This window comes from Sinohyriopsis cumingii, chromosome 7 (assembly GCF_028554795.1).
Source record: "Sinohyriopsis cumingii isolate HCF-2022 chromosome 7, ASM2855479v2, whole genome shotgun sequence".
In the NCBI taxonomy this organism is placed as follows: Eukaryota; Metazoa; Mollusca; class Bivalvia; order Unionida; family Unionidae; genus Sinohyriopsis; species Sinohyriopsis cumingii.
In genome coordinates, this window is record NC_142967.1 from 70,278,737 (window position 1) to 70,301,726 (window position 22,990).

Consider the following 22,990-nt stretch of genomic DNA (forward strand, 5'->3'; position numbering starts at 1 on the left):
GTATATAAACTCGTGAAACTTAATGGGTGTATCTGCCTTGGAAGGTTCTGCTCACCAATGGCAAAAGTAGGTCACTGACCAATTTTAATTACATTGATTATGTTCTTTGTTGCATTTAGTTCAGTTCATTAGAGACTTGTGTGTACATTCCTGAAATTTGATGGATGTATATATCTTAGAATATTAATCACCTCATTGACCTACTGTTATGGTCACAGTGATAGACTTTTCATACTCAAGTGAATATGCAGTGCTTTTGTATTATGTCAAGGTGGAACAGGTAAGACAATCTTCCTATAAAGTAAAGAGAAGGATCTGTTAAACCATATCATGGTTTGAAACATTTTGTTATAGATGACATTGTTCCTTTTGTAATAGAGACATTTAATTATTCCATTTCAGATTGCATTGAGGTGGAGAATTAAACAAGAAGTTGTTGATGGAAAAGGTTTGTAAGTTATTGATGACTGTATTTCTGATGATGATTTACATCTTTGAATTATGTGACTGCCTCATGTTTAATGGTTAATTCATCTGTTTGTTGTGTTAATGGAGTACGTACCAACATTCTTCACTCAATGAGGTACCATAAATGCTCATGGCGCAAATTGAAAGGTGTTAAACCATGCATCCAATCATCAAGTGAATTTTTTTGTGATTATTGTCAAAATGGTCATAACACATAACACATATTCCCATGCACTGATTTAATTATTATTTCATCGCATCAGTGAATGATATAAAAATTATATCAAACAGTGTGTTTTACTTTTTATATTGTATTTGAAAAACATTCAGTGCATTGTGTAGTGACAATTGTAACCATGTGGAAGTATGTACAAAGTGTGCAGTCACAACCAAAATTGCAGAAATTAGATGATGACAAGAGAAAGTGCACTTGCAAATATGATCAATGAAAGAGACTAAGAAAATACCAGAAGTATTTGAAAAATGAGCACATATGAGCCAGGAGAGGCTATGATGTTGTGCACTGAATGTTCAGAAATATGTTAAAATGTGCAGGGTACTTCATTTAGGGTATTTTCTGTTGGTGAAATACAATTGTTATTAGAGTTTATGATATGGAATCAAAAATGTTAGAAACTTAACTGGTTTCTTTTTGATTTTAGCTGGATCAATGAAATTTATGCAGTAAAAAAATTATTCGGGTGGTCCTCTGGGTTAGTGGAGGAAAAAATCATAATTTAAAGCCCTGTCACTGTATGATATTAAATTACATTTTTAACATGTTTGCTTCAGAACTGAAGCCATTAACAGGTGGTTTTTGCTTCTCCGACAGAGCTGTTATTTTGTCATATATTAAGGTATTTTTGTTTTCTCTGAACTCATGGTTTTGGTTTACATATGATAGTTCCTTACTATTAGGTACCTCACTATATCACAGCACCAATAAGGTTGACAGCAGCATCATTGATGCCAATTTCAGCATTGTTATATTTTGCATTTTTATCAGAAAAATATGGCTTATCCAGCACTGCATGTCTTACATCTTTTCAGACCTAATCAGTTCAGTGAAAGAAATACATCTTTAAAATGGTCAAAGTAAATTTTAAAATTGTCTTGGCAGGTCAGTTTATGTGTGGGAACAGAAAATGCAAGGAAACCGAAGGTCTTCGCAGCTGGGAGGTCAATTTTGCCTATGTAGAACATGGACAGAAGAAAAATGCCCTTGTCAAATTAAGTAAGTTTAAATCACAGTGATGTGAACATTATAGAGAAGAGAATGCCTTTACTAATTATTACAGAATCTAAGGAAACAAGGGCAACGAAATGTAGGTAAGTGATCTTGCACTGACTTGAAAAAAGCAAGAACTTGCTGTATCATCATATTCAATTAAATAAACATGAATGTCACCCAGATTTAAAACAATTAAGGGCTGTACCAAAATCATTGTGTGTGTTTGTGTATCAGAAAGCACTGATGTAGTCAAAAATTGGGTGTGGGAGTAAAACAAACTGTCCTAATTGTTTTTATTGACTAGTCCAATTTAAATTCAATGATTGATGCAGTGATGCAAACTATTCTAGACTTTGCAGAATTATTATGAAATAATAGCAAAAATTCAGCTTCTAAATTATATTTACAAAACTATAAAAAATAAAAAGATTGAGGAGAGTAACATTTAGTAGGAAAAGAAGTCCTTCAGCACTAATACTAATATGATCAGTACATAGAATTGAGTTTCTCAGTGTAACAAGTAAGTGGTTATGTAAAATATTAATTTGGTGAAAATTGGTGGCAGAATGAAGAGAAAAAAGATACAATTTAATTTCAGGGGACATATGTTTATGAATATTATTTTGGTCAAATATATTTAATGAATTCAAGTTTATGGAATCAGATTCACCACTTTTTATCACTGGTTCTCATAAATTCTGCAAAAATTAATGCTAGAATTAACAGCATGCTCACCATGGCTTTGTCATCAACTGGTGGTGTCTTTGAAAAAGGTGTGTATCAAGACCTCCCAACATTTCAGTTTAAAACAGCCCACTGTTTCCACTGTGATTATGACAAGTAGAACTCTTTTAAATTTTCAACAAAGGGCCAATGTTTTGTATTAGTTATACTGTTTTTTATCACCATTTTGGGCATTTATTTATAAATCCATTTATATTTTGTTTGCTGTCAATTGGAAATAGGAGTTTTGCTGAGAAAATGAATTGAAAGAAATAAAGATTAATATCATTGGTGAACTACAACTTCCATACTGCAAGTCAAATAAAAGTGAAAAGATCTTTTGTGACCTAATACTGCATGATAATGATGTTGAATATTATTTTATAAAATAAGTTTCATTTTCAGGGTTGTGTCCAGACTGTTCATACAAACTGAATTATCATCACAGGTAAATACATTTGTTTCAGTTATTGTAACATGTAAGTACATTTGAATGTGACTGCTCTAGTGGCTTAAGTGGTTAGAGTGTCTGTCTTGAATGTGGGAGATCGTGGGTTCGAACCCCAGACGAATTACATCAGAGACTTATATACAAGCAGCTGCATCACTTGGCACTCGGCATTAAGAGGTTAGTGTTAGGACTGGTCAGCCTCATGTCAGGATAATGTGACTGGGTGGGACATCATGCTACATGTCTGCGGCATGATGCCCGAATGCTAGACATCACACTAAACTGCCACACTGCAGACATTGTAGCAATATGACAGAAACATTGTTCAAGCAATGTTAAAAATACACACACAGACACATACACACTTTACATTATCATCACAGGTAAATATATTTGAAATGGTGATAAAAAAACCAAGTTATTTAGCAGAATTAACAGTAGAGGCTAATTAAATTTAATATATTTATCACGTTTAAGTGTTCATAAGTGTCAAGTTGTTTTTTGATAATAGTTGATCATAAAATACACTTTGTTTTTTTTTATAACTATGTATTATGCACACAGATTTTCTGGACCCCTTGAAGTTTGTTATATCAAGATTCTATCAAGATTTCATTATAGATGGTCAAAATATCCATGAAAATTGGTACCCACAAAAATTTTCCTGACAAAAAATGATACCTGTAAAAATAGTTATCCATAAAAATTGGTGTCAGTGAAAATTAATGCCCACAAAAATAGACACCTATAAAAATTGGTACCTAAAAAAAACTTCATACCCATGAAAATTGGTGCCCATGAAAAAATTTTCCACTATAAACTGATACCAGAAAAAACTAATACCCACAAAAATTGGTACCTATAATATTGGTACCCATACAAATTGGTGTCTATAAAATTGATACCCACAAAAATTTATACCCATGAAAATTGAGACCCATACAAATTGGTACCCTTGAAATTAAAGTGAATTAATAGGATTGTAAATTTTGTTTCACCTCATTGATGATAACAATATCATATATACTTGCTTATAAGTTAAATCAACTGCAGATAACAGACCCTTATCGGCAATTGCATGTGCACTGACAGATCAAGGTCCATGTTATTGGCTCAACTAATTACTTCTAACAAGTCGTAAGTACAGGTCTGTCTGTGCATCATGTGATAGCAGATCTGGGTCTGTGCAGTTAGTAGCTAGGCTCAACTTAGAGGCGATTATAAATAGTAGTTGCTTGAAAGTAGAGTCTAGTTACAAACTGCACAGACCCAGAGTATATGTGGTAGCGAGCCTGTAGGAAACATACATACATACATACATACATACATACATGACTTGGAATCTGTTTTAATTGTAGAATCTTCAAGTATTGTGATTTTGGTAATATTTGATAAACTGGATGATACAAGTTTACCAGAATTATCAACAAGAAAGTAGAAGGAGCATGTAACATTACCCATGTCCAGCCAGCCATCTGTCCAAATGTCGAATTAAGTTCTACATTTCAGTTAGTGTCTTAGTGCATTTGTGTTTAGTGAAACCACTGGTTTAAAAACTTTTTTTTTATATTTTATTATGTAATGAACAATTATTTTCCTCTGTATTGTACTTTATTTATGTTTTGAAAAAATATAATCCAATTTATGATATTGTAGACCGCTCCAGTGGCCTAGTGGTTAGAGTGTCTGCCTCGGATGCCGGAGGTCACAGGTTTGAACCCGGCCGAGTCATACCAAAGACTTATAAAATGGTACTAGCAGCTGCCTTGCTTGGCGCTCAGCATTAAGAGGTTAGTGTTAGGACTGGCTGGCTTGGTGTCAGGATAATGTGACTGGGTGGGACATCATGCTGTATGTCTGTGGCATGATGCTCCAGTGCTGGACAACACTATAAACTGTCACACTGCAGACATTGTAGCGATATGACTGAAAAATTGTAAAGGCTACGTTACAAATGCAAACACACACACACACATATGATATTGTATAAAAGACCACACCCATTATTCTAGAGCCACAGGGCTCAGGGCACAAGATTCCACAGTAATGCTATCAATCACACCAGAAATGTTCTTAAAGTAACTATTATCATTCAGCATTATTGAGTTTCATTAAAATCAGACAAATACTGATGATTATGACAGAATCTCTGTAAAACATGCTGGTATAGCACTGTATTGACCACTAATACAACCAGTTTAGCTAGGACTTGACATCCATATTTATCAAGACAGCATTGTAGTATAACACTAATTTGGCCTCTCTTTTTTAAGTTTGATATTTGGTGTATTCTGTATTAAATGTTGTGGATTATTATATATATAAAAGTTTATCTTTTCCCACCCCAGACACATCCCTTCATCGCCTTCTGTGATCTTAGGAATAGCCCATATTTAAAAGGAAAAATGATGGTTTCCTTGAAAATTATTTGAAGTGGAAGAGAAATTATAAATATGCCTGAGATGTCATGAATAGAGTTTGGGACGAGCCTAGGCTCGAGCTCGAGGCTCGATAATTTTGGAGCATTTTCGGGGGCTCGAAGCTCGATGAGCTCAATGAGCTTTGAGCTTACGCCTCGAAAAATTCTCCGCTTTTTGATATTATCGGACCGGATAAACCTGTGCGATAATTAATTGACTGTGGGAATGAGCGGCTTTACAGATTCACATGGCCTACGCTTCCCCATGTGTTGGTCGACCAGTGGGCGGTCGTTGCCTTGCAACGGTCATCGCTGGGGGCTCCTAAGATAATAATTCCAACTATTATGATTGCGGCTGACGGGGAGAAGCGGTTTTTCAATTTCTGCAAGCGAGAGAACCAGTGAACTTCTCAAGCGTTTGGCCTGACGATGAGTGGTGCTGGAGGGGCAGTAGGCGCACAACTGACGCCCAAAGGATTTCTTTTAAACTGATTTTTGAACAGTTCAAACAACATAAACGTGTTATCAGCGATTTTTCATATTGTATCTGCTCTTTGTTTGTTAATTTTTACTTGTATTTTATTTCTAAAGCAGTAGTGATGTCAAAAAATAAGAAATCAGCTGTCTGGACTTATCTTAACAAGCGCGAAAAGGATAATTTTGCAGCTTGCAATGAATGTAAGCAATTTCATGTCCACAAGGAAACACTTCAACAATGCGTCGACATCTGCTTAGCATTCATCATATTGACGTCAACAAGGATGAGTCTGAAATAGGGCCGAAGAAAATGAGAACAATGGATAACTTTGTTGTCAAAATTTCACTGGAAGAAATAGTCTCGAAACTCGCTGCATTCGATGGATTCTCAATTCAGAAAATCACTCATTCAGAATTTATTCGTCAATCGCTGTCATTAAGAGGAATGAAGCTACCTGCTGATGAAAGATCGGTGATGGCCCTTATTCACGATTTTGAAGAAAAAGTGAAGCAACAAGTCATACAGGACATTAAGAAAGAACTCTCAGAATCAAAGAGATTTTCAATATCATTGGACGAATGGACAAGTATCGGAAATCGTCAATTTCTCAACATCAACCTTCATATGGTCTCGTCAGAATGTATCAATCTTGGTCTTGTCAGAATTATTGGAAGTTGTAATGCTGAAAGAATGAACGAGCTCATTGAGGAACATCTTAATTCTTTTGGTGTCTGATTCAAACAGGATATTGTTGCTTCTACCGGTGATGGAGGAAGTGTCATGATCAAGTTCGGAGAAAAATCACCCGCTTTGTATCAAGCCTGCCTTGATCACAGATTGCATTTGGGTGTTACAAAAACTTTTTATAGAGAAAATTGCCTAGGTCAAGGAATTTCAGTTTTTTCACGTGAAGAAACAGGACAGACTGATGATTTCGATGAAAGCGACGATGAATTGAGTGCTGAAGAAGTTGAGATACAAAGCGAATCATGGAAGGAAAATATAAACACTGTGAGAGAAATCGTTAAATTTTTCAAAGGCTCAGCCATACGATCGGATGCGTTTAAAGCTAAAAGCTCAGAAAAATTTAACAGAGAACAACTGTCCCTCGACTGCAAAACTAGATGGAATTCCATGCTAAAAATGCTAGAAATCGTTATTAAATTATACAATGTCATGAATGAAGTGCTGAGTGAAATCGGATCGAGCATCTCTTACCTAATTTGAACATAGAATTATTGAAATCCATAGTTTTGGCATTGAAACCGGTTGAGGTTACTCTTAATGCTATGAGCGAAAAAAAAGCTTCTCTGAGAACCGCTTATGTTGCTATTAGCTTCATGAGGGAAAAATTGTCTGCACAAGGAACATAATTCAGTCGTACTCTTTTAGAAAATATTGATCATTACATTGACGGTAGAGTTAATCAACAACTTATGGATCTTATGATTTCTCTGCACCATTTGGATAATGTTCCATCCAAAACTTCTATTGAATTAGCAACAAATTTGATGAAGCGGCTATTTCCATCAGCAAATACTGCAAATGAAGAAGCACATGATGAGAAAATAACAATTAACCACAATGAGCTCTCACTTGAAGATGAACTTAGATTTTGATTGGAAGCTTCTAGCACTCAGGGATCTCTTCAAACCAATCAATTTAAGAAATTACACCAAGAATTTTCCGTGTCAAAAAGTAATGGTGAACTGACTGAAAATTTGAGGAGATTATCAGATGCCATCAGTACAATCAAACCGACTTTTATTGATTCAGAAAGAGCATTTTTAGTTGCTACTAATTTCTGTACAAAATTGCGATCAAAGTTATCGGATAAATCTCTGCATGCTCTTGTCTTTTTGAAATACTATTATATTAACAAGAATAATGTTTAAATAAATTATAAAGAAAATTATTTTTCGTACTACTCAAGCTCGAAAGCTCGAAAAAATTATTGAGCTCGCACGAGCTTCAAATCCCCGAGCTTTCCTATACTCTAGTCATGAACTCTAAAATTTTATTATAACAGTGAAGTCATTATACTTGATTAAAAATTGACTCCAATTGCAAGCTACATAGACCCTTATTTACCATTTCATAATATACTAACATATCAGGGTCTGTGTAGTTTATTGTACTGATCACTCCTAACAAACTGCATAGACCAAGATCTGCTGGCACATCATGCAATAGCAGATCATGGACTGTGCAATTTGCAGTTGAACTCAACTTGTATGCAGGTATATACAATAAATTACACCAAAGGAAAGTTATTTTTTGAGGTTGATAATAAAGTCATTAAATACAATTTAAACAAAAATCCTCAAGAGATGACATACTTCCAGTCCCTCACTTATGTAAAGACTTATACTGAAATATAATCAATTATGCTACATTTTATTTCCATGTCAATATACAAATATATTAAATGCAGAAAATTGTAAGTATCAAAAGACATCTCTGTGCAACTTGTTTGGCACGTGTATACCAAGATTGCCTGATATATCTTTAATGGTTTGGAAACAAAAATGCTCATGGACAGACAGATGGACCCAGTAATAGCTATACCCTCATTCCCATAATGCATACCAAGGGAGAAAAGAAAATAGGAAGAGTGGGACAGACAGATGGACCCAGCAATAGCTATACCCTCATTCCCATAATGCATACCAAGGGAGAAAAGAAAATAGGAAGAGTGGGACAGACAGATGGACCCAGTAATAGCTATACCCTCATTCCCATAATGCATACCAAGGGAGAAGAGAAAATAGGAAGAGTGGGACAGACAGATGGACCCAGCAATAGCTATACCCTCATTCCCATAATGCATACCAAGAGAGAAAAGAAAATAGGAAGAGTGGGACAGACAGATGGACTCAGTAATAGCTATACCCTCATTCCCATAATGCATACCAAGGGAGAAGAGAAAATAGGAAGAGTGGGACATATACATCCCATACCCTGCCAAAATGTCTGTTAGGAGACAGAATGATTAAAGGCTTCATATAATGGAAGTCTGTATGTACGAAGTATGCTGGGAAGCCATAGGCATCATCAGTTTTGCTTCAGAAATTAAAGTGTTATTGATAGATGAACGATGAACAGATAAATGGATAAAAACATTTAAGATATTGAAGCTGAAGAATTGTTAATCACTTGTCTTTTATGTGTACAAATTTTATAGAGGTATCTGAAATGGTTTTGCAGTTTTTCCCCAGTAACAAAAGTGTGGATAATAGATAGACAAATGGACATAAAGCAAATGCACATCTGGACAACTATTCAGATAAATGTGTATTAATTAAGATATCTTCAGTGGTTGTGATCAGAAATAAAATGATAACAATGGATGGATGAACAGACAAGTGGATGAAAATGTTATTGAAACTCAAGATCTATGAATAAAAACTGCCACAGTTACACCACTAGTCCAATAGGTATACAAAATTTTATAAAGTTACTAAAGATCATTTTGGATTTCAGCACCCCAAAAACTGAAATGTCTATAATGAATTGATGGATGAGATTAAAACATTAAAAATGCTGCAACTGAAGAATCATGACTAGCACAAGGCGCATTTGCACTGCTAGTCAGTTATGGGTGCCAAATTTCATAGATATATCGTAATTGGAGTTTTGCCCTAGAAATGAAGTGTTGATAATGGAATATTAAAAATAATGAAGTTGAATAATCATCAGTAGCACTAGTCAAATATGTGTACCAAATTTTATGGAGATATCTCCACCACCACAGCTTGTGGTAGGGAACAACACACAGTCCTTCAGGAAGTACCTTCTTTCAGTTTTAAGAGAGGTTGACTAGACCACCCTTGCTAATTGGAGGGAACACTCCACATTCCTTTAGGCAGTATCTTTGTCCAATTTTAAGAGTGGGTGACTAGACCACCCTAGTTGATGAGAAGGATTTCATCCACATTCTTTCAGGCAATACCTTTGTAGGAGGGAATGCCTCCACATTCCTTCAGGCAGAACGTGTCCAGTTTTGGAGTTCTACTCAAGGAAACAAACATGTGAATGATGGATGGATGGGTGAACAGATAAAAAGATAAAGGTGTTATAATATTGAAATAGAAGAATTGTGAATAGCAAAAGACATGTCTGAACTACTTGTTGAATGCTTCAAAGAGATACATGTATTTGAAATGGTTTTGGAGGTTTGCCTTAGGAATTTAAAGTGTGAATAATGGATGGATGGATGGATGAACAGAATAAAGGATTAAAAAACAAAACAAAATCATTGAAACTGTAGAATTGTGAATAACAAACAGTGCATCTGGATCACTTATCACCCAATTTCAATCAGATACCTTAAATGGCATGAAACGTTTGCTTTGGAAATGAAAGAGTGCATAATAGATGGACAGGAAAATTACTAAAAAAAACAAAACATACTGAAGCTGAAGAATTGTGAGTAACAAAAGACACATCTGGATCAATTCTCCACTATTTGTAACAAGTTTCATTCATATACCTTCAATGGAATGAGACTTGTGCTTTGGAAATGACAGTGTGCATAATGGATGGATAGAGGACAGAAAAAATTAATAAGAATAAATATCAAAACTAAAGAATTGTGAATAGCAAAATACATATATTGGATCATTATTCCAATTTACTCACCATGTTGCATAGAGATACCTGGCATAATTTGAGATTTATGCTCCAGAAATGAATCTGGATATTGGATGGATGCACAGACAGAAAATTGAAATAATGTTCATAGCAAAAGGCACTTCTTGTCCACTTGTCCAATACCTGTATCAAGTTTTATAGAGATACCTTGAACACTTGAGAGTTGCATTCTGGAAACAAAGATATTGACAGACAGGCAGGTGGACTGACATATCAACAACTATAGCCTGCTTTATTGAATACTGGGGATAAAAATGTTAATAACTTCAAAATAAAGTTAATGAGAGGACAAATTATGTCTCCTTTCAGATATTAATTAAAAATATATAAAATTGTTTATTCTTATTTTTATAGAAAGAAAGAAGTTCTACCCAAGAAAAAGGAAACAAAAGAAACTGAGAAATCTTCAAAGAAGATCAAATCAGATGAAATATCAGATGACAAAGGCAATTTTTCTTCACTTTTGGATATATTTTATTTAACCATAAAAGTAGAAATATATAAACTTGTATATTGTCATTTTAAGGTGCATTTATTAATTAGCTCTACTGGTCTAAAACCAGGACATATTATGCAGTGTCTAGTTGTCTGACATCATGAGTTTATCTAGCTCTACTGGTCTAAGACCAGGACATATTATGCAGTGTCTGGTTGTCTGACATCACGAGTTTATCTAGCTCTACTGGTCTAAAACCAGGACAGATTATGCAATGTCCAGTTGTCTGACGTCATGAGTTTAACTAGCTTTACTGGTCTAAGACCAGGACATATTATGCAGTGTCCAGTTGTCTGTCATCATGAGTTTATCTAGCTCTACTGGTCTAAGACCAGTACAGATTATGCAGTGTCCAGTTGTCTGTCATCACAAGTTTTTTTAGCTCTACTGGTCTAAGACTATGAGAGATCATGCAGTGTAATGTTGTCTGGCATCATGAGTTTATTCAGTACCAATGTTAATTTTAATGACTCCCTCCAATCACAATCAACCCACCAGTTTATATAAAGGCCTTATTGGTTGGAGGTAAAAATTATACCCATAGATATTTCCAACTCCAGTTATAGGACAAATGTTCAGTTTGGCCACCACCTTTAAAATGTTCTTACCGCTGGTCCTTTTAAGTCATTGAATGGATCCTTATGAAACTTGACACACATTCCTTGTGAAGTCTGAAAAGTGCCCTTCTGACACACAGTACAACTACCAGCTTTAAAATGTTATTCTTTAACCATAAAGAGAATTTCATATACTATGAAACTTCACACGCACACATACACACATTCATCCAGAGGTTTGCTTGGGCTTAACCTCCTGAATGGAAAATCAAATCAGTACGTGGTTTTCACCAGAAGAGGTTTTATGATGTCAGTCCCAAATGAAAATGATGTCATTTTGACCTCCAGTATAGATACCATGGTGGCCATCTTGGAAATCATTATCTTTACTCCAGGATGGATGGTCATAATCGACATCTTTTCACCAAAAGACTTCTAGTTTGTCCTAAATAAAGATGGAGCTGGTCTGATATCCAGTATGGCCACCATAGCAGTCATCTTGAAAATCATTTTCACACAGCTTCTTCTCAGTGAATGGTCATATCAGTATGGGGTCCTGACCAAAAGTCTTCACATGATGTCTAGTTGGTCCTAACTTAAAATGGTGTCATGGCAGCCATCTTGAAAGTCTTGTTATTGCTACTCATCATCAGTGATGGTCATATCAACACTTCGTCATTTCTTTTTACCATATTCTTCTTGTTATGTTTTGTTGGACCTAAGCAAAAATGGTGCCATCCTAGCATCCAACATAGCCACCATGGCCATCATGAAAATCTTGTTATTACAAATCCTCCTCTATGAATTTTTATATCAGCATGGAGCTTTCACCAAAAAGCAATATGTATGCCATGGTGGTCATCTTGAAAATCTTGTTGCTACTCCTCCAAAATGCATGCGATTATTGTCTCTTATAATGTTTAGATGGCCTTGAGAGAAAAAGACACTCTTTGGACATCCCATATGGTCAGTATGGTTGTCATTTTTATGATCTTGTCATTGGCTACTTCTGTGAGGTTGTTCTTACCAGCATGAGATTCTCATAAAAGGATTTTGTGATGTCTAGTTGGTCCTGAATAATTGACAATTCTATTTACGTTTGCCACTGGTGGCTGAGGAAGGGCAAGTCACTTTTCAAGATGTAACTGGATGAGCTGCATTTTAAGCAAAATCTGTATTATATACAGTGTAGGATGAGTAATTTGATGCAGGACAGGTAAAGTTCCAAATTACTTTCCCTGCAGGAAATCTTGTTATCTCTACTCTAAAAGGATGGACATATCATCATGGGGTTTCAGTAAAACTTTATGTAGTTGATTATAAATAAAACTGATACCAGTGAGAGTTCCCAAAATTTGAAAAATCTTGTGACATCTACTTCTACTCAGCTGCTGACCATACATACAAGAAATACTTCATTTATGCAATTTGTTTGGTATGCCAAATTATGTAACCTCCAAATTGGCTACCTTATGGGTACTTTTCCAGAACGTGTGGTTTTACTGACATGGGTTTACTACCTTGATGGCCATCAGGGCAGTTTTTATATGGGTACTTTTCCAGAACATGTGCATTTGTTGACATGGGTTTACTCTAAACCACTATTATAGCAAAATGCAACTGGTTCTGCATGAAAATGGTGTTCATCTGACATCAAACCTGGCACTATAGTGGCCATTTTTAAAATCTTTTTATGACTACTCAGCTTGTATGTCATTGATATCAGGTTTTCATCAAAGCACTTCTTGCAATATTTAATTGGTTATGTGGTGTGGATCTGATCATCAACATATCCACACTTTTGTGAAGGAGTTTTGAAAGCAGAGCTAATTGACCTTGGAGTCAGATCAAAGGTTATCACTTAAAAGTTTGTACTTCATTGATCATACAAATACAGTGACTTGTACACATACAAGTGAATTTTGACCAGACTTTATATTTAGTTGTACTCCAATGAACTTGAAATGATTCTGACATTAAGGATAAAGTCTGTGGTTTTACTGATTTATGAGCAGGGTAATGCAAACATGTATCATTGGAATTTTATTAAATTCACTTTGTGAATATGTTTGAACACCTTAAATACCTAAGATAAATAACTTGTGTTTTTTTTGTATTTTTCTAAATTATTGATTATAGACTTAACCAAACTTTGTACATGGGTACATCTTCACCTTGTCTGGGACAAGTGGATTGATTTTCTGTCCATGATAACAGATTCAGGGTCAAAGGACATGACAAAGAATGTGGTTCTGCACTTACAGGTTTCTTGTAAACATGTAAACATTCTGACATGTAAGAAAATAAATTTGGTATGTTGGAATTATCAAAAATGTCAGAGATGGTCTCAGTATTTAGCAGTTACAAATCTGTCTTGGATTCCTGGAATTTCCGTCTCTTTAAGTATCTCTTGTTTTTCTAATTTCATAAAAATTACATCAGTATTTGAAATAATCAGAATAACATTTTTTCCAATGTTTTGCCTTCACTTATGGTCACACTGGGTGAAAACATTGTGAGTGCAAAGACCATTAAATGTAAGCCTGTCTTATGTTAAAGTTTTGGAGGGATGGGCAATATTTCCTGCTGTGGATCATATACAAACTCAGGACACAGGTTTATTAAAAGTTAAAGTACATCTGTGAAAAAATTAAAAGCTAAAATGGTCAAAGGTCCAGATGACGGGTTATATTTCTTTGGGGTAAAATTGTTCTAGTTTTTTGACTGTGGTGGTATCTAATGTTTTATGCAAGAAATTTCATCAAATGTTGAACACAGCTCTTTTAAGTAAACATGGAACATTTCATGCACCATTTATGTCCATAAAGGGGCCATTTATGTCTGAATGGTATAACATATTCACCTTTACAGTTCACATACATCTCACCTCTGTCTCTGTGGGTTTGAGTCTCGGACTCAGAGAATGTGCATATGTGGGAAAGCTTGCCAGTAGCTTCAGTGGTTCTTTCCAGGGTTTTCTCAGGTTCTTCCTCTACCAAATATTCGGGCCAATATTGTGCTGAGAAATTATATTAAACCCATAATAACAGAAACAGCTGTCCATAAAATTGAATATATTTGATAAACACAAGACAAATTTACAAATTTTTAGGCATATTTTAGTTGAAATATAAAGAACATACTTGCACATGTAAATTTTAGAAAGGTTTAAGATTAAACTTTTTTGTTCTTTGCCATCTTTGTTTTTTTTTTAATTTTTTTACCACATCTAATAGAGTTGTCTGTCCATAAAGTAAAAACAGCCAATAACTGGGATTACCCAGCCTAATAATAGTCACCTTGTGTTTTCTGTGGGTAAACTGGTGCAGTAGTTATGGCCAGTACTACAGTCCCATGCACATAGTGACAGTTTAACTTAATGTGGCAGTCAGTCACATATTATATATGTGCTGTTAAATGGTAGAGCTACACCAGTTTGGTGTTTTTTTTCTTCTCCAAAATGCTTCTTTGTGAACCATTGATGTACAAGGCCAAATGTAAACAACACCGTTGAATATTCTTCTAAAATTATGCAGAATTTTCCAAGAATAACTTACAAAACAAGTTGGGCCATAATTTGTAGGCATTACATTTTTGGAGAGAATTTATTTTATGACAAGTCAGGAGACAACAAATAACCATATGACTGTTTCAGTTTATTCATGATTCAATGCATTATAATGAGCTTTTATGTATTGCAGCAGAATCATCTCACAGTGGAAAGATAGAAGAATCAGATAAAAAGAAAGAAGGGTCAGAAAGTAGCAGTAATATTGAAGATGAATCAGATGTGTGGAAGGGCCCTGTTAAACTCACAGAGGAGAAGTCAAGGTAATTAACTGAGCATTCATTCAAGGCATCAGTATCATATTATAACTGAGTCACTCACATCATTGACACTTTTTATGATGTCATAGGATAAAATCCCTATAGATATCAAACCAGCTTTTAGATTTTCTAATCTGACCTTCTGTTGCTGGATAACACATTCATATTTTCTTCTTTTTTACCCCAACATCAACCGCTTTGGTGGCTTAGTGGTTAGAGCGCTCGCCTCGGATGTGGGAGGTCATGGGTTTGATCCCTGACCGAGTCATACCAAAGACTTACAAAAATGGTACTTAGAGCTGCCTTGCTTGGCGCTTAGCATTAAGAGGTTAGTGTTAGAACTGGTCAGCCTGGTGTCAGGATAATGTGATTGGGTGGGACATCATGCTACATGTCTGCGGCATGATGCCCCAGTGCTAAACAACACTAAAAAATGCCATACTGTAGACAATGTAGTGATATGACTGAAAAATTGTTAAAGCTACGTTAAAAATCTAAGTCACACACACACACACATTCCCCAACATCCATACATCTTTCTTTCCAACCATCTATTAAGGCATGATTTTATTTAGGTCAGTTTTCAGCTACATTTGGTGAGCAGTACACATTCAATGTACACATTTCAAGTCCATTAATTTTTCCTTTGCTTTAATTATCCAAGAACCTTATTTAAAAATATAAAAAAACAGCTTTGGTAGTATTTTATCTCGATCATACCAGATCTTATAGAAAATTACAGATCACATTGGATTCTTTGAGTTTTTTTCCAGTTTAATCTTATAGGGATGAGACATTCTAGGTCTGTTAGTCTTTCTTGGAAAGATTTCAACCCTACCATCATTATGACATAATATCCATTATGTGTTGCCAAATATAGCTTGTATTACAAAAAAGAGTAACAGTCATATGATCTTACTAAAATTAGTGACAAGGGGCCCAGAGTGGCCAAGTGGTGTAAAGTGCTCACCGTTATGGATCATTGCCATCTCACCTCTGTCTGCATGTGTTCAGGTCTTGGGTTCGGCCAATGTGAGTATGTGAGAAAGCATGCCAGTAGTTTCTTGTGGGTCGATGGTTCTTTTCGGAGTTTTCCCAGGTTCTTTCTCCACCATTTATACTGGCCACCATGTATAGTCTATCTTGTGCTAAAAAAATGTTTTAAACCCTACAACAACAACAACAAATTAGTAACAAACTTTACATTTACTGGCCTTTCATATCAATTTTGTATGTCATGGGAGGCATCTTAAATTTTTAGGCACATGTTTAGACTGGATAGTAGTTGTACCCTTTGGATCTTGTTCAACTACAGTAGTAGAAAATAATTTTAAAGGTCGATGACTGTTTGCAAATAATGTTTCCAGAGTGTTAATATAAATTCTCTTGCGACTAATTAAAAGAAAATGTTATCAAAATATTTGGAGCAGTATGTGGGTGATAAGAAAGGACCATGAATAGCAATATCTCTGGAGTTGTGTTCTTACATCTGACTTTAAGTACTTTAGTATCTCTCCCACTCCAAGCCCTCATTATTTTCAGTACTTTGTTAAGATATGAGGCACAAAGCACATCACCATCAAATGGGTTGAAACCTACAATTACTGGATTTATATTTTTCATCAACCAGCCCTCTAACCCATGAATCTACAGGCATTCACATCACACCTAACAAGATAAAAATTCTGAACTATTAACATAGTTGCAAGTGATACAGAGCATTGTAAAATTTATACATTGTATGCTTTTTTTACATCGTGGCTCACTCCTGAATGAACATATGTGCATTGTAAACTTGTTATATCCCTGAATGAACCGTGTTTATTTCAGATATTGTGCTTATTGTTTTACAGGGAGGAAGAGTTTGATGAATACTTTGCAGACATGTTCCTTTGACATGACCATGCACCATCCAGGCATTGTCATATTTGTGTCAAGATTCCATCACCACAGATCATTGACAGTGTCAAGATTCCATCACCAAAGGTCATTGACAGTGTCAAGATTCCATCACTGCAGATCATTGACAGTGTTGACAAGATCAGGTGGAAAGAAGTGTAACAGATAACTCAAAAACTTTATCTGATTCAGCATTACAAAAGAAGTTAACATGTTTACAGAACTTGTTGACAAATGTTCCAACGGATGGATGTTTAAACAATTTAGCTACTCATTTGTTATTCCAAGAAAAGATTCTAAATGAAAAAAGGGTCTAAGAGTACATTGTTTGAAATCTGCTTTTAATATCAGTTTGCATTGCAAGAGCATGAAATTCTATAACTTCTTTTTTGATGTTAAGGAAATGTTGATTCCTGATTTGCTGAAGACCAGGAGTAAAAAACATCCTTGCATCTGCACGTATATTGCCAGGAAAGGTGGGATTTGTGTTAATTATCTGGAGCAGTAAATCTCTGTGTATAGATTGTTGTACACCACATCTATCACAGTGCCCTAGATCTTGAATCAGGAGACTGCATGAACAATTAATTAATTTATCCAATAATAACCCAATGCTTGATGAAAAGCCCACCCCCAATCCATTTTTATTCTAGTTCTAGCAAATATTTACTAAATTGTTTCAATAATAAACCCATTCCCTACTCATTGTTATTTAATTATTTAGTTTGGCATCCTGGTCATTTCACTGGAAATGCTGTGATAACTCCACTATGTTAATCAACCTTAGAACTCATCTTTTAATTAGTTTTGAGCAGATGTAGATTTTGAGATTTCATGGTTGTTATTACTTTTTTTGGTAATAATTTTCTGTGTTCATAGTTTAACATGGTTCATTTTGACATATTTTCAACATTAATTGATAAAAAAAATATGTCACAGTGACCTGCTTTTCTTTTTATGGTCTGGAACATCTTTATTGCTGTATAATTTATGTTGTCAGAGATGTATGTTACTACCATGAATGGTATATGCCTGCTGCATGCTAAGTAGTCCTGCATGTAGGTATCAGCAGGCCATTATTGACTCTGGACAGCTCTGGCCACTATGTCAGTTTCCTAGATGTCAGCATATTAACCCAATAAGAGACTTCCTAGCCCATAAGTCAAACCAGCTGTGAATTTGTTTGAAAGATGGTGTAGAAAACCAGTTGTCTGAACATGTATCATTGTAACATTGGCATCGAAGCTGACCAGCCTATATTGGTGTCTTACTTACCCCAGATGCACACCATCCACACAGTTTGGTGAAGGAACTTAATCAAGAACTAAAGTATTTGTGTAGAAACCACTTTTTCCTATTAGTCACTGGGACCTTGACTTTTTATCTTTCTTCTCCCAAGCCTTTCATGAAGTTTGGACAGGGTATTTGGTTTAGAATTTGTACAGAATACAACTGCTCTCCTTGGAGTCGTAAGGTTGAATTTTCACCTTACGACTCCAAAATCAACAAGTTTCTTCTTACCCCTTGTATAAATTTGGTCAAGGTATGTGGTCTGTCAAGGTTGTATGTGTAAATGACAATGTAAATTGTTTTGTCACATAAAGGTATACATAATAAAATCCATTCAAGTGAATAATACTGACCTCATGTGGCATGGTCACATAAAATGGCTAGAAAGAACCAGTGCTCCAAAGCTTGCAATATTTTTCAGAACAATTAATAGTAAGGGTGGGGTGAAATGTGATTTATAGGCAACAGAGTTGGCTCATTCAGTTGCTAGTAGTACAATGCTGAATTGTCTAACATACAAATATAAAACCCTTTGGACAGAGCATATGACCAAAAATCCCTTTACACAGAGCACATTGCCACTGAAACTAGTTTTTAAAAAGGTTCTCGCTGAATAACTACATTTAGCTTTCAAAATAACAATATTTTCTTAAGATGGGGACCCAGGTGACCAGGTGGTCCAAAGTGCTCGCCTTTATTGATCATCAACATCCCATTGTCCAGTGGGTTCAAGTGGAGGGCTTAGCCAGTGTGATATGTGAGAGAGTGACCAGTCACTTCCTGTGGATGGTAGTTCTTACTGGGTTTTTCTCTCCACCAGTTATACTGACTGGCAAGTACAGCCTTTGGCTTTAAACTTGAAAAATTAAAACAATAAGGTAGTCAATTTACAGCATGTAGTGTACATGTCCATTGTTGTGTAAAACTTCTTAATCAGATTAGTAAACACTGGATGTATCATTGCAACAGTTGTACCTGTGTAAGAGTACTGGTCCCCAGTAGACTGGTTATGACAAATCTCTATGGAATTAATACATATAAATAGCATTTATCTTTTAAAAAATTAATTTAGTTTTCAAAAACATTAAATGGTATATGCAGTGGATGGCCTTGAAAATAGTATTTGCCTAATGGAATCACATGTAAGATTTTTATATGTTTAAATTCATACAATCTACATCGAGGGATTTTGGGCAATAACTTCATCACAAAACTGATATACATGCATGTTCAACAAATGTGATGGGAGGTAACTTGCAATTGTACAAACCTGTTTAGTCTGAAAAAAGTCCCCATTGCTCACAGGTCACGTGAGCATAAAGTTGGTCACTTTTTTCCCTCTTGATAGCAATAAAGCAAATCCCGACAACTGCTCAGAAAAACTTACAGAAATATTCCTGCCCTGTACAGATCATATAAGCTAATTCTCCTGTCACCTAATTTTTCAAGCATTTCTGTCCCAACGCAGAGCCTTGTATCTTTTCTAAAGAATATGATTGCTTATGTAATTTATTATTGATGTGCAATAGATGTATGCTATTTATTTTGTTCTGTTACTAATCCAGATTCAGGGTTTAATTGCCACATACAAGCTTTAACATAAGAGCATAGAAAATTCTGTATACTATTTGTTTTGTTCTGTTACTAATCCAGATTCAAGGTTTAATTGCCACTTACAAGCTTTTATCATCAAGAGCTTAGTAAATTCTGTCAAGTTTCACCTGTATACTGTAGTGTAAGCTTTAATCTAATTAGCTTTGTAATATCACTTGACAGTGAAAGTAATCACATATTCCACACTGGATTAGAACTGATACACACCAACAGCTGGTTTATGTTATACATTCACTTAGGTTTATGTTCCATGAGAAACATACTCTCAGGGCAGTCTTTACTCCCCTTCCTAGTTGTATTGATGTCTTGTATTTAATAAATAGTACAGAATGCCTTCTGCAGTTATTCTTCAATAACAAATAACATTACATGGTGGCAGCGGTAAAACACAGGATTAAAATTATCAGAGTTGAAAATGGCTTCCTTTCAGTTTACAAATTCGGACAAATTTGACTTTTTGAGACCTGAAACTGGGGGGGGGGGAAAGTGGTTTCAGCTGTTTGAACGCTTTCATCAAGTTGGTATCTCGCAAATAAAAAAAAATCATTATTTTAAAATACATTCAGTGTGAGTGTTTTGCTAGCATGGGTTACAAAAGTCTTATTAAAGGAAGTTATTATTGTGTATACTATTTGCCCTGCAAACATCAATTATGATTACATATGGCAAACAAATAGAAGCCCGGGTGATAACCATAACTAGCAGGGAGCAATAAACTCATTGTTTAAACTTACCAACAGGATATCATATACATAGGTTATTTTATTACAATGCAAACCAACCCCGGAATCTTGACTTTTTAGTGTGCCAGTTTTTTCTTCTGAAGTTGGCCGACAAAAGGAAGTCAAGTTTGTTCCTTTGGATTCTTTAAGTGTGCCAATTTCTTTCATCTTTTTTTTTTATAAAGTCTGCCAATGCAGGGAAGCCAGCATTGATTCTTTTTACCTGTATTAATGGGAATTTTGAAAATAAATTGAAACAATGATAAAGTTTTGAAAGCGACAAAATCTAGTGCTTTGTGCACACATACCAATATAAGGCTGAACAGTAAATTAGTTTTCATTAGTTTCATCTAAATATTCCCTATCCATAGTTTATAGTATTTTATTATTTGACAACAAGAAGCATGTACTTTGTCTTGTAGGGATAAATGTACGTCATTTCTGGTTGTATCCTCTATAGGTGGGAAATTGTAACTAAGGGGAAGTAACAGCATTGTATACTTCTATTTCGAGTAATTAAATTATTATTTCTTCTTTACACTTGATAAATATTTTGTTCTTTTTGTGCAAGTATAACTATTTTTAATCATGCATCGCAAATCTGATATAAATAGGAAAATGTTGGAGTATGGCCGGTGACCTTTAAAGGTAAAGGGAAAACTAAATGGTTCTATAACAGAACTCTGGACAAAACTGTCAAACCTTATGCCTTATCTACCCCAAGAAAAGTTCCTATCCCTTTATTGAATAAAGTTAAAGAGGAGTTGGATAGAATGGGAAAAAATGGGTGTTATTTCAAAAGTAGATGAGCCTACTGAGCGGTGCACAGCAATGGTTATCGTTCCGAAACCAAACAGTACAGTAAGAATTTGCGTGGATCCAACTAAACTGAATGAAAAAGTTAAAAGAGAACCACCCACTACCATCAGTTTTTCACTAAACTTGATGCAAACTCAGGATTTTGGCAGATACACCTGTCAGAAGATTCATGCTGCCATACAACTTTCATTACTTCTTTTGGTAGGTTTTATTTTAATTGCCTTCCATTCAGAGTCAGTTGCGTGCCTGAATTTTTCAGAAAAGGATGTCAGAAACTCTGGAGCGACATGGAGGAACACTCTGTCACATGGATGATCTTCTTGTTTTTGGTGAAATGCAGAAACAGCATGATGAAAGACTAGAAAAGGTCATGAAATCAATTTAAAAGGCCGGCATCACTTTGAACACTGAAAAGTGAGACCATCCATTAGGTTTCTTGGGCATGTTGTTGATGAAAATGGTTGCCGACCTGATCTGGAAAAAGTCAAAGCTATAACTGAAATGGAAACTCCAAAATGCGTAACAGAGATACAATGATTTCTCGGTATAGCAAATCAGCTTGGCAAATTTAGTCCAAATTTGGCAGGAAAATCAAAACCATTACATGAACTTTAGAAAAGTAAAAACTCGTGGACTTGGGGTCCAGATCAAGAACAAGCTCTTAGCGATATTAAGCAAGAAATGATATCTTCACCAACTTTAGCACATTATGATCCAAATAGAGAAATAGTTGTATCTGCTGATGCATCTTCATTTGGACTAGGTGCTGAGCTACTGCAGAAGGAAGGTAGCACTCTGAGACTGGCGGCGTTTGCATTGCGAGGTATGTCAGAAACTGAACAGTGCTACACTCAAATAGAAAAAGAGGCCCTTGCATGTGAACGCTTCATTAGCTATTTAATTTGGTCACAATTCAAACTTGAAACTGACCATAAGTCATTAGTACCACTAATGAGCACAAAAATCTTGGGAGAATTACCCCCAAGAATTCAACGCTTTAGAATGTGTTTGATGAGATTCAACTTTTGTATAGTTCATATTGCTGACAAAAATCTATTAACTGCTGATGCTCTATCCAGTGTACATTTAACTTATCACTGAGAGTGACAGAGAATTTCAGGCTGAAACTAATGCCTATGTTTTCTTTGTAATTTGCCTGCATAAAATACTCTACCTAAACAAATAGTCTGAATATCAAAATGATTCGATTTGCAAACAACTTGTACAATTCTGTGAAAAGGGGTGGACAGAGAAATCTGCTAACGATGGAAAACTTCAATCGTACTGGGCAGATAGAGGTGAATTTACAATTCAAAATGGTCTTTTAATGAAAGATACACGC

The 22,990-nt window shown here is 35.2% G+C and overlaps 1 protein-coding gene across 2 annotated transcripts in view; it reads left to right on the plus strand.

Moving 5' to 3' along the window:
- LOC149795478 (protein FRA10AC1 homolog) overlaps positions 1 to 20,440 on the plus strand; it is a 34,574-nt gene extending 14,134 nt beyond the window's left edge. The window contains exons 8-13 of one of the 2 annotated variants that reach the window (XM_089965279.1): positions 403 to 448; positions 1,589 to 1,702; positions 2,828 to 2,870; positions 10,778 to 10,869; positions 15,178 to 15,307; positions 17,158 to 20,440. In XM_089965279.1, the coding sequence (XP_089821405.1) occupies positions 403 to 448; positions 1,589 to 1,702; positions 2,828 to 2,870; positions 10,778 to 10,869; positions 15,178 to 15,307; positions 17,158 to 17,200 (468 nt within the window). In that variant the 3' untranslated portion in view covers positions 17,201 to 20,440. The remainder of the gene's footprint in view (positions 1 to 402; positions 449 to 1,588; positions 1,703 to 2,827; positions 2,871 to 10,777; positions 10,870 to 15,177; positions 15,308 to 17,157) is intronic. The other variant, XM_089965280.1, reaches the window with a different exon arrangement.
- Positions 20,441 to 22,990: the final 2,550 nt, after the last annotated feature.